Source organism: Oncorhynchus keta, chromosome 5 (genome assembly GCF_023373465.1).
Source record: "Oncorhynchus keta strain PuntledgeMale-10-30-2019 chromosome 5, Oket_V2, whole genome shotgun sequence".
NCBI lineage: Eukaryota > Metazoa > Chordata > Actinopteri > Salmoniformes > Salmonidae > Oncorhynchus > Oncorhynchus keta.
In genome coordinates this window covers 28,671,097-28,682,299 of record NC_068425.1, presented here as the reverse complement: position 1 = coordinate 28,682,299, position 11,203 = coordinate 28,671,097, and the positions used below count along the sequence as shown (strand labels likewise).

General features: G+C 43.1%; 1 protein-coding gene across 1 annotated transcript; it reads left to right on the top strand.

Moving 5' to 3' along the window:
- The first annotated feature begins 6,916 nt into the window (after positions 1-6,916).
- On the top strand, positions 6,917-10,875 carry LOC118375856 (protein Tob1-like). Its single transcript, XM_035762484.2, is given in 3 exon segments — positions 6,917-7,185; positions 8,758-9,816; positions 9,818-10,875. Coding segments are annotated over 2 exon segments (1,011 nt in total). The 5' UTR covers positions 6,917-7,185; positions 8,758-8,986; the 3' UTR covers positions 9,999-10,875.
- Positions 10,876-11,203: the final 328 nt, after the last annotated feature.

Here is an 11,203-nt window from a genome sequence, read left to right as displayed (position 1 = left end):
AGTGGCCCTGGTGCCAGCCCCGATACTGTATATGTCACGCCCTGACCATAGAGAGCCCTCTGAATTCTCTATTGTGGTTTAGGTCAGGGTGTGACTAGGGGGGTTATCTAGTATTCGATTTTCTATGTTGGTGGTTTGTATGGTTCCCAATTAGAGGCAGCTGTTTATCGTTACCTCTAATTGGGGATCATATTTAGGTAGCCTTTTTTCCACCTGCCTTTGTGGGATATTGTTTGTGTTAGTGTGTTGAGCACTACGACTTCACGTTCATTGTATGTTAATTGTTTTCTTAGTTTCACTTTACTAAAATATGTGGAACTCAAATCACGCTGCGCCTTGGTCCGCAATTCATGACAATCGTGACAGTATATTACCATTCATCTCATTCATATCTACAGTACCATACAATACAAACAGCTACTCTGTTTATTATCTATGCACAGTCACTTTACCCCTACCTACATGTACATATTACCTCAATCACCTTAACTACCTTGTACCCCTGCACATTGACCCGGTACTGGTACTCCTTGTATATAGCCTCCTTATTGTTTTTTTACTGTGTACTATTTTCCTTTTATTTATGCTAATTTTCTTTTGAACTTTGCGTTGTTGGTTAAGGGCTTGTAAGTAAGTAAGCATTTCACAGTAAAGTCTGCACCTGTTGTATTCGGTGCTGTAACAAATACAATATATATACAATGCATTCAAAAAGTATTCAGACCTCTTACCTTTTCCCACATTGTGTTACGTGCCAGCCTTGTTCTAAAACTGATTAAATACAAAAAATGTCCTCATCAATCTACACACAACACCCCATAATGAAAAAGCAAAAACAGGTTTTTAGAATTTTTGGTCATTTATTATTAAGAAAAAACAGAAATACCTTATTTACATAAGTATTCAGACCCTTTGCTATGAGACTTGAAATATAGCTCAGGTTCATGCTGTTTCCATTGATCATCCATTGAGACCACCTGTGGTAAATTCAATTGATTGGGCATGATTTGGTAAGGTCCCACAGTTGACAGTGCATATCATAGCAAAAACCAAGCCATGAGGTTGAAGGAATTGTCCGTAGAGCTCCGAGACAGGATTGTATCACGACACAGATATAGGGAAGGGTACCAAAACATTTAGGCAGTATTGAAGGTCCCCAAGAACACAGTGGCCATCATTCTTAAATGGAAGATGTTTGGAACCACCAAGACTCTTCCTAGAGTTGGCCACAGGCCCAAACTGAGCAATTAGGGGAGAAGGGCCTTGTTCAGGGAGGTGACCAAAAACCTGATGGTCACTCTGACAGCGGTGGGCTACAGTACAACTGCCGTACAACACTCTGTTTATTAACTTTTTTTTTTTAACTATGCAAGTCAATTATAGGAAGCACTACCACAGCCTGACCAAGAGGCAAAACACAGCAACACTATAAAAACAATGCATCACATTGTAACACTCCTGCTAGGGACCTACACAGCAGAGGAGGCTGGAGGGAGGAGCTATAGGAGGGCGAGCTCATTGTAATGGCTGGAATGGAATAAATGGAATGGTATCAAATACATCAATCATATGGACACCACGTGTTGGATCCGCTCCATTCCAGCCATTACAATGAGCTCCTCCCACCAGCCTCCTCTGATACACAGTCAATCCATACTAAACTTGGTCTGTTGTGAGAAGCTTGATTACCTCTGCTCCCCCCTTTCCCCTTCTATTTTCCTTTCCTCTTCCTCTTCTCTAACTATTCCTGGAGGGAGGGAGAGCAAAGCGAATCACTTTGAAGACTAATTGAGGATTAAAGACCTTAAAGCACCGTGCCAATTCTTCAGGGTAACATGTACCAGAAGAGGCAGTGAGGGGAAGATACAGTATGTTATAGGATTACACCTAAGACAATATCCCTAAGACAATCAGATGGCTTCTTTGTCTCAGCAAGACACACATACTGTTTACACACATCAGCCTGACCCCCACACACACACACACACACACACACACACACACACACACACACATGACAGGAGGTTGCTGAGGGGAGGACAGCTCACAATAATGTCTGGAACGGCGCAAATGGAATGTCTTCAAGCACGTGGAAACCATGTGTTTGATGAATTTGATACCATTCCACTATTCCGCTCCATCCATTACCACAAGCCCGTCCTCCCCCAATTAAGGTGCCACCAACCTCCAACCACATTCTATAAACATACTAATTTACTACATTTACCATGCGCATGTATACTCAAACGTACCCACATATCAATGACATGATACACAAACATACCCACATATCAATTACATGATACGCGAATGTACCCACATATCAATGACATGATACTCAAACGTACCCACATATCAATGACATGATACACAAACGTACCCACATATCAATTACATGATACGCAAATGTACCCACATATCAATTACATGATTGTTTTTGTTTAGAAACAGTAAAATAATTCAGAATTCCAAGACAGTTGTAAATTTTGTGCGAACACAAATCAAAATGTTATGGACGGCTGTGAGGCCAACATGGAGGTAGGTTAGTATGCTGGAGTGTTATGGATGGCTGTGAGGCCAACATGGAGGTAGGTTAGTATGCTGGAGTGTTATGGATGGCTGTGAGGCCAACATGGAGGTAGGTTAGTATGCTGGAGTGTTATGGATGGCTGTGAGGCCAACATGGAGGTAGTTTCGTATGCTGGAGTGTTATGGATGGCTGTGAGGCCAACATGGAGGTAGGTTAGTATGCTGGAGTGTTATGGATGGCTGTGAGGCCAACATGGAGGTAGTTTCGTATGCTGGAGTGTTATGGATGGCTGTGAGGCCAACATGGAGTAGGTTATGGAGTGTTATGGATGGCTGTGAGGCCAACATGGAGGTAGGTTAGTATGCTGGAGTGTTATGGACGGCTGTGAGGCCAACATGGAGGTAGGTTAGTATGCTGGAGTGTTATGGACGGCTGTGAGGCCAACATGGAGGTAGGTTAGTATGCTGGAGTGTTATGGATGGCTGTGGGGCCAACATGGAGGTAGGTTAGTATGCTGGAGTGTTATGGACGGCTGTGAGGCCAACATGGAGGTAGGTTAGTATGCTGGAGTGTTATGGATGGCTGTGGGGCCAACATGGAGGTAGGTTAGTATGCTGGAGTGTTATGGATGGCTGTGAGGCCAACATGGAGGTAGGTTAGTATGCTGGAGTGTTATGGATGGCTGTGAGGCCAACATGGAGGTAGTTTCGTATGCTGGAGTGTTATGGATGGCTGTGAGGCCAACATGGAGGTAGGTTAGTATGCTGGAGTGTTATGGACGGCTGTGAGGCCAACATGGAGGTAGGTTAGGGATGGCTGTGAGGCTAGCATGGAGGTAGGTTAGTATGCTGGAGTGTTATGGATGGCTGTGAGGCCAACATGGAGGTAGGTTAGTATGCTGGAGTGTTATGGATGGCTGTGAGGCCAACATGGAGGTAGGTTAGTATGCTGGAGTGTTATGGATGGCTGTGAGGCCAACATGGAGGTAGGTTAGTATGCTGGAGTGTTATGGATGGCTGTGAGGCCAACATGGAGGTAGGTTAGTATGCTGGAGTGTTATGGATGGCTGTGAGGCCAACATGGAGGTAGGTTAGTATGCTGGAGTGTTATGGATGGCTGTGAGGCTATGGAGGTAGGTTAGTATGCTGGAGTGTTATGGACATGTGAGGCCAACATGGAGGTAGGTTAGTATGCTGGAGTGTTATGGATGGCTGTGAGGCCAACATGGAGGTAGGTTAGTATGCTGGAGTGTTATGGACGGCTGTGAGGCCAACATGGAGGTAGGTTAGTATGCTGGAGTGTTATGGATGGCTGTGAGGCCAACATGGAGGTAGGTTAGTATGCTGGAGTGTTATGGATGGCTGTGAGGCCAACATGGAGGTAGGTTAGTATGCTGGAGTGTTATGGATGGCTGTGAGGCCAACATGGAGGTAGGTTAGTATGCTGGAGTGTTATGGATGGCTGTGAGGCCAACATGGAGGTAGGTTAGTATGCTGGAGTGTTATGGATGGCTGTGAGGCTAACATGGAGGTAGGTTAGTATGCTGGAGTGTTATGGACGGCTGTGAGGCTAACATGGAGGTAGGTTAGTATGCTGGAGTGTTATGGATGGCTGTGAGGCTAACATGGAGGTAGGTTAGTATGCTGGAGTGTTATGGACGGCTGTGAGGCCAACATGGAGGTAGGTTAGTACAGTGCCTTGCGAAAGCATTCGTCCCCCTTGAACTTTGCGGCCTTTCAGGCTTCAAACATAAAGATATAAAACTGTATTTTTTTGTGAAGAATCAACAACAAGTGGGACACAATCATGAAGTGGAACGACATTTATTGGATATTTCAAACTTTTTTAACAAATCAAAAACGGAAAAATTGGGCGTGCAAAATTATTCAGCCTCCTTAAGTTAATACTTTGTAGCGCCACCTTTTGCTGCGATTACAGCTGTAAGTCGCTTGGGGTATGTCTCTATCAGTTTTGCACATCGAGAGACTGAAATGTCATAATTGTGTCCCACTTGTTGTTGATTCTTCACAAAAAAATACAGTTTTATATCTTTATGTTTGAAGCCTGAAATGTGACAAAAGGTCGCAAAGTTCAAGGGAGCCGAATACTTTCGCAAGGCACTGTATGCTGGAGTGTGTAGCTCCAGGACTTCTATGGCTCTGGTCCTGGAGAGCACATGACCATGGAAACCTCTGAGTTGTTTGGAGTATAAACAGATAGGAGGCCTTGCCAAGCCAAGGCCTCTGAGCTCTCTGTGCAGTACACTATCTCTCTGTACACTGTATGCATGCCACCAAGGTGTAGCTCAAGACCCTGATCGAAGCTCAGTTGGTTTTTCCTCCCTAAAAAGTTAAGTGTATGGTTCATGGAGGACAAACTGATCCGAGATCTGTGCCAAGAGGGCAGCTTCTATCTAAAAACCCACCTGTCAAATAATGTGTCCTCCCTATCTATATGGTCAGACTGAGAAGCTATTGTAAGACCTATTATAAACCCAATGTCCGACATCCACAACCACCTTTGGATGTCTTTATGCGTTTACAGCTCCCAATCCCCCGACCTGCCTGCACTACAGCATGTGATTTTGCTTGTGTTCATGCTTGGCAAACCTAAGCATTTAAAGAATGTATAAAAGTCCACTATAAGCCAACCAGAAGCCACTTGCTTCTTCTTCACAACCATATTATGCTGGCATAGGAAGAGGTTATGTGATGTAATACGGGTGTTACTGTGGAAGTAATACTTCCATGGATTTGTGTAGTGTCTGTTATGGTAGCACGAGACTAAGGAATGACAAGCCAGCACTACACATCATGCGAGGCTATTACAGACCAGCAATAATCAACTTATCATCAAACTCTTTGTGTGCAGTTATAGCCTTATTGTTACCTGCATTTATAACATTAACTATAACAGTTATCATTGTAGTTGCATTACAAATGTCACAAATGTTGACAAAACACTTTTAAGGAACACAAAACAATTATTGTGGTGATGTTGATGCGCTTGTGTGTAGGCCTGCTAGGTGTTACAGTACACACACCTGTTATGTGTCCCCCCACAAGGTCTTAGTCATGGTAAATGCCAGATATGTGTGGTAAAAGATTACAGGCCTGGGTTTAACATGGTAGTGAATGTGTGATAGGGTTAACAGCATGGAAAACTACTGGCCTTGGAAATCTGAGCTTGATAGGTGCATAATGTGAACAGCAATGAGCAGTATGCACATTATTCTTATTGGTGGTAACACTTTACATTGAAGTGTCCTTATTACAGAGTAATTACATTCAATAACAACAACATAAGAGATCGTGAAGATACCTACATTTTGTTGAATGGAAATGGTTTGTTTTGCATTACGGTCAAACCATTGTGTAGCCATTTATACAGGGTGAGTACACGTTTGCTTAGCTTTTCCTACGCGAGTTAGTGGGACAACATACCTTACATCAACTAGAGCTCCGTAACTAATGTATATTTAGCTATGTACAATTTAAACTCGAGAGTGCTCTGTCCACCCAGGTATGACGTGGGCTGCTACATCAGCACCTTGGATACGGGCACACCATTCACCAAAGAGCTCCTGCCCCGTTTTCAGCCAATCAGCGGAGTGTTTTCTCGATAGGAGATCAACCCCACCCCCTTCGCTTCCAACATTATCGTTCCTCTTTGGGAATGTCCTTTCCGACAGAGCTGTAGATTTGACTGAAATTTCCAAATGCAACCCCCGTTTCTTTTACTCATCATTTTCAAACTGCCATTCTCTGATCTAATAGATTGCGTTTGCTCTAGCATGGTAATAACGCATGGTTATTACGGTTTCATGGGTGAGAGTGTATTCAGCCAACAAATTGCTCGCTCGTTATTTTAAAACATGTCAAATAAATAAGTCGGAAGCACTTGGCAATACCAGTTAACCTATTGGAATGCAAGTATTCCGTATCATAGCCTTCTCGAAGCAATAGGGGAGATATATCTCGGCTGAAATGATTGATACGCTGATTTAAATAATGTTGGATGTCAAGCAAAGGCATATAATCTATCAACTATGCATCACTGAAAATACATAATCAAAATATACTATATGCAAATGACATGATTTAGCATATGTCTGACTTCATAATCGATATATTTGTGTCTGCTGTCAGAGACATAGGAAAAGTGTGACGCAAATGTTCCTGTTATGGGCGTCCCTTTATTTTTATGCCTTGGATTGACAGTATAACTAACCAATACACTTTCGAGTTTGTACATTTCCAGCAGGCTGGATTCCCCAATTTGACCAATTGCAGGCCCAGATTTGGTGCTCGTATTGTTTTGACCTCTGAAACCGCATCACCGCCCACCTCGTGCCCATGGCGGAGAAAGCTACAAATATAGGCGCATGACAGCCGACTGGGACGAAGTTGTAAAACTCCCAGGTAGAAGGGAAACATTCTGCAAGCCTGCTGAAAGGGGAAAACGCTAAACAACCTAACAATCTAAACTAAAGCAAAAATAAATAACGATAACCTATCGACGTCTACACGTACTGGAATACTTTTTTATGTTAATATTATGTTATATGTGAAGAAAGTATTTATATCTACCCTACACTTCTATTTGCACTAACGGTACTTCAAAACTACTGAGAATCTTTTATTTTGTACGAAAAAGTAAGTATTGCTTTTGGCTCAATTACTCTTTGTGTGTTCGATTGGATATCCATCACTCATCTATAGCCCAGTATTCTTGATGAACTATTTACCCCAGATTAATCAAGTTGATTTGCTGCGTCAGTCCCTGAAGTTAGGGAGGGGTAGCCTAACTAACTGATTCGTGTGTGAGAGAAAGCAAGACGGGATATGAGGTAAATAGTCATCTACATTTGCTTGACTATCAAGACTGACTGTCAAATTATTGAAAGAAGAAACTTGCGGAGAGGCAATAGGCTATGCATGGAATTGTGTTAATCTCTTTTTTGGCCCCGTTATTAAATCTCCAGGTCGGAAAGAATTAATAGTATATCAAGTGGTAATTTATAGGTCCGCATAGATAAGGTAGCTGCTCACACTGCCTCAAACGAACAAAACCATCCGCTGTTGGGCAGAAAACTGTCTATTTTGTAATGACCGAGTATGATTGTTTATTGGATACAGCTTATTTAGCATTTTCTTCTGTACTTGGCCATATCCAAAATGAATAGACTAGTTGTTACATTTTGATAAACCGTTTTGTCGACACTGTTCGGATAATAGCAACACCTAACCTTTATATCCCCTGCCTCGCCTAGTCGACGTTCACTGCTACATTTAATCAGCATACTAAGTAGTGCGAGTTGAGAGCCGCCAATCTGATATAATATTTACAGGGTATATTTTTCTATCGCCAGGCTGATTGCTAATATGTAACTGTTCTGTAAAAAAAAGTGCAGTATGCCTTTCCGAATGTAACTGCGACTCTATGACGTTGGCAACATTGTAACGAGGCTAGCTATTTATTATGTAACACGATCAGTTCTAGTGCTTCTCTATAGCTTCGTCTAGAAAAAACAGCACAGCTCTTTCTGTGTGGAGATTTCTAACATTCTGAAAATCGTTTTCATCTACTGTGAAATCTTTGTTGTTCAGGTTGAGTTGTAGATATGCAGACAAATTCACTAGATCCCCTTGCTTGTCATGGCTATTTATACATTAGGTCGTTCTGTTCCATAGCGTGACATTGCATTGTTAAAGATGATTCAGGCTATAGACCTTGATACTGAATACGGCATTGTTCGGGAAAGCGCCTGTAAGTAAGCGTTTCACTACTGTTTTACACCTGCTGTATGCTGTGCATGTGACAAATAAACGTTGCGACTTGAAACAAGACAGAGAAGAGGTGAACGCTTGATCCGTCATAGCATACTAGTTGATTTGAGTGTTCATACGGACTGCAATTCTATTCTAGATGTTTCCCTCGGGAAGTAAAGGGTTAACGTTTAAAGGGCATTTTATTGCATTCCTTTACAAAGTCTGCAGTAGTAGACTCAACCCCAGTCAAGTAGGTGAGGACATTGCCACCCACATCTTTGAGAAGTGTTGCCTGTTTACAAAATGTTGTCCAATTATACCTAATATTACTGAAGTAATGAAAATTCTTCATGGCTTGTATCTAGTGGAGGAATGGTTTATGCCTTTTAATGTCTTATTGTTTTGCATATCTGTCTGAACAATATGCTAATCATTTTTTATCTTCTCTTTTTTCAGGAAAAAACAACGCTCAACCTTGTGGAAGAACGCCTCTTGCGACTAGCACTTTTGTTTTTAGAGCAGTTCCACAAAGCTCTAGTTCCTTTTGCCTGGTGTTGACCCAACCCATCACACCCTACCCTGCCTGGGAAGCAGCTACGCCACCCACCACAGATACGTAAAGCAACTCAACAGGACGCAGCTGCCGACACCTCTTCTCGCGCCCGGAGCAGTTCAGCAGCCAGCTATGCAGCTTGAAATCCAAGTAGCCCTCAACTTCGTCATCTCCTACCTTTACAACAAGCTGCCGCGGCGACGGGTCAACATCTTCGGCGAGGAGCTTGAGAGGCAGCTCAAGGGGAAGTATGAGGGCCACTGGTACCCAGACAAGCCATACAAGGGCTCTGGATTCAGGTGCATCCACGTAGGGGAGAAGGTGGACCCGGTGGTAGAGAAGGCAGCCAAAGAGAGTGGCCTGGACATTGAGGATGTGCGCCACAATCTGCCTCAGGACCTCAGTGTGTGGATCGACCCCTTCGAGGTATCCTACCAGATCGGGGAGAAGGGGCCCGTCAAGGTGCTGTACGTGGACGACAGCAATGAGAGCAGCCCCAGTGGTCTGGAGCTGGACAAGGAGATCAAGAACAGTTTCAACCCTGAGGCCCAGGTTTTCATGCCCATCAGCGAGCCTGTGGTGGGCCCCTCTCCGACTTCCAGCTCGCCCTCGCCTCCCTTCGGCCACTCGGCTGCTGTCAGCCCCACCTTCATGCCACGCTCCAACCAGCCTTTAACCTTCACCACCGCCACCTTCGCCGCCACCAAATTCGGCTCCACCAAAATGAAGAGCAGCAGCCGTAACAACCAGAACGGCAACGGTGGCCAAGGTGGGCAGGGCCAGAAGGTGGCCCGCACCTCGCCCACCAACCTGGGCCTGAATGTGAACACGCTGCTGAAGCAGAAAGCCATCTCCACCTCCATGCACTCTCTGTACGGGTTGGGCCTGGGCCAGCAGCAGGCCTCAGCCCTCAGCCCCAACGCCAAGGAGTTTGTGTTCCCCAACCTCCAGGGCCAGGGGAGCCAGTGCCCTATTCCCCTGTGACAGCTCCCTCAGCCTCAGCCCGCTGCAGTACAGCAATGCCTTCGATGTGTTTGCGGCCTACGGAGGTCTCAACGACAAGTCCCTTATGGATGGCTTGAATTTCAGTTTGAACAACATGCAGTATTCGAACCAGCAATTCCAGCCTGTGATGGCCAATTAGTACACAGATACTACAGTACTAGTACACAGAAATGACCAGAGATATGTGATATGGGGGGAAAAAAAGACTAAACGCACATCAAAATAAAATAGGAAACACAATTTCCAGGAAAAATTGAAAGTGACTTGTTGTCGACTAAGATCTGTGTTCAAGTCCAAGCGCATGAGCCTGAGGGTGAAATGACTTTGCCCCCTTGAGTTATCTTTTTTTACGATGAAGCTTGTAGTACAAGATGTCCAAGCTTGGTTACCTAAACTTCGACATGCATCATTATTTCTTTTGCCAACCAAGCACAGAAATGATTTTTTACGGGACTGTTTTAAAGATAAAGAAGAAAAACAATACAAGTCATGGCCTCTTTCAGTATTTAAGACATAACTGGACATGCCAAATTTCCAAGGATTGGCATTAATAAGTGGGATTTCCTGGTCTTTTTTCTAATTGTATAATTTAATTTAGTACAGAGTTTGTAAAATATCAGAGTATATATTGTTTCTACGACATGGTACTGCATTTATATCTTTTACTACTACAGTGATCCGTGATGGCTGCAGCAACTTTCTGTTCTTTTTTTTATTGAAATTGTGAAATGAATCCCTCTAAAAAACATTGACTATTCTAAAGATTGTGTACAGAATATTCATAGTGGTGGGATTTAAGAATATTTGCTTTTTTGAAAAACAAGAGTTGTATTTTCTGTTAAGAGTTTAAAGATTTTTGCTATATTATGGACAAAATGTAATCGTATATTAATTTTGTACCTACATTGTGCAATACTTGATAAAACAAACGGTATAACAAAGTATTTGGAGTCAGTGTCTTACATGTTAAGCTGAACTGATCATTTATTAAGTTTGTATTAAAAAGCTTGAAAATATCCCCTGGTCTATCTTCTCATTGGTAGTCTGGTCTTGTTGATTGGACAATGGACATATGTATGAAGGCAATATTATCCAGTTTTCCATATGCCATTGAATTGAATACACACACTTTATCGTAACCATAGGAGTCCTAGCCTATCCTTGTCTAATTTACCTCTGGTCAGCTACTCCTTGTGCACTGGCTCAAGACCTTGCTCTAGACACATGGTTCAAACCTGCAGTGTAACTTGTCATTTGCAAAGACCTCGCATAATATAAAGTACTGACATGTCAGCATGGTGCTATTGGTAAGACTGCACCGTTCTACATTAATATTCTATACAT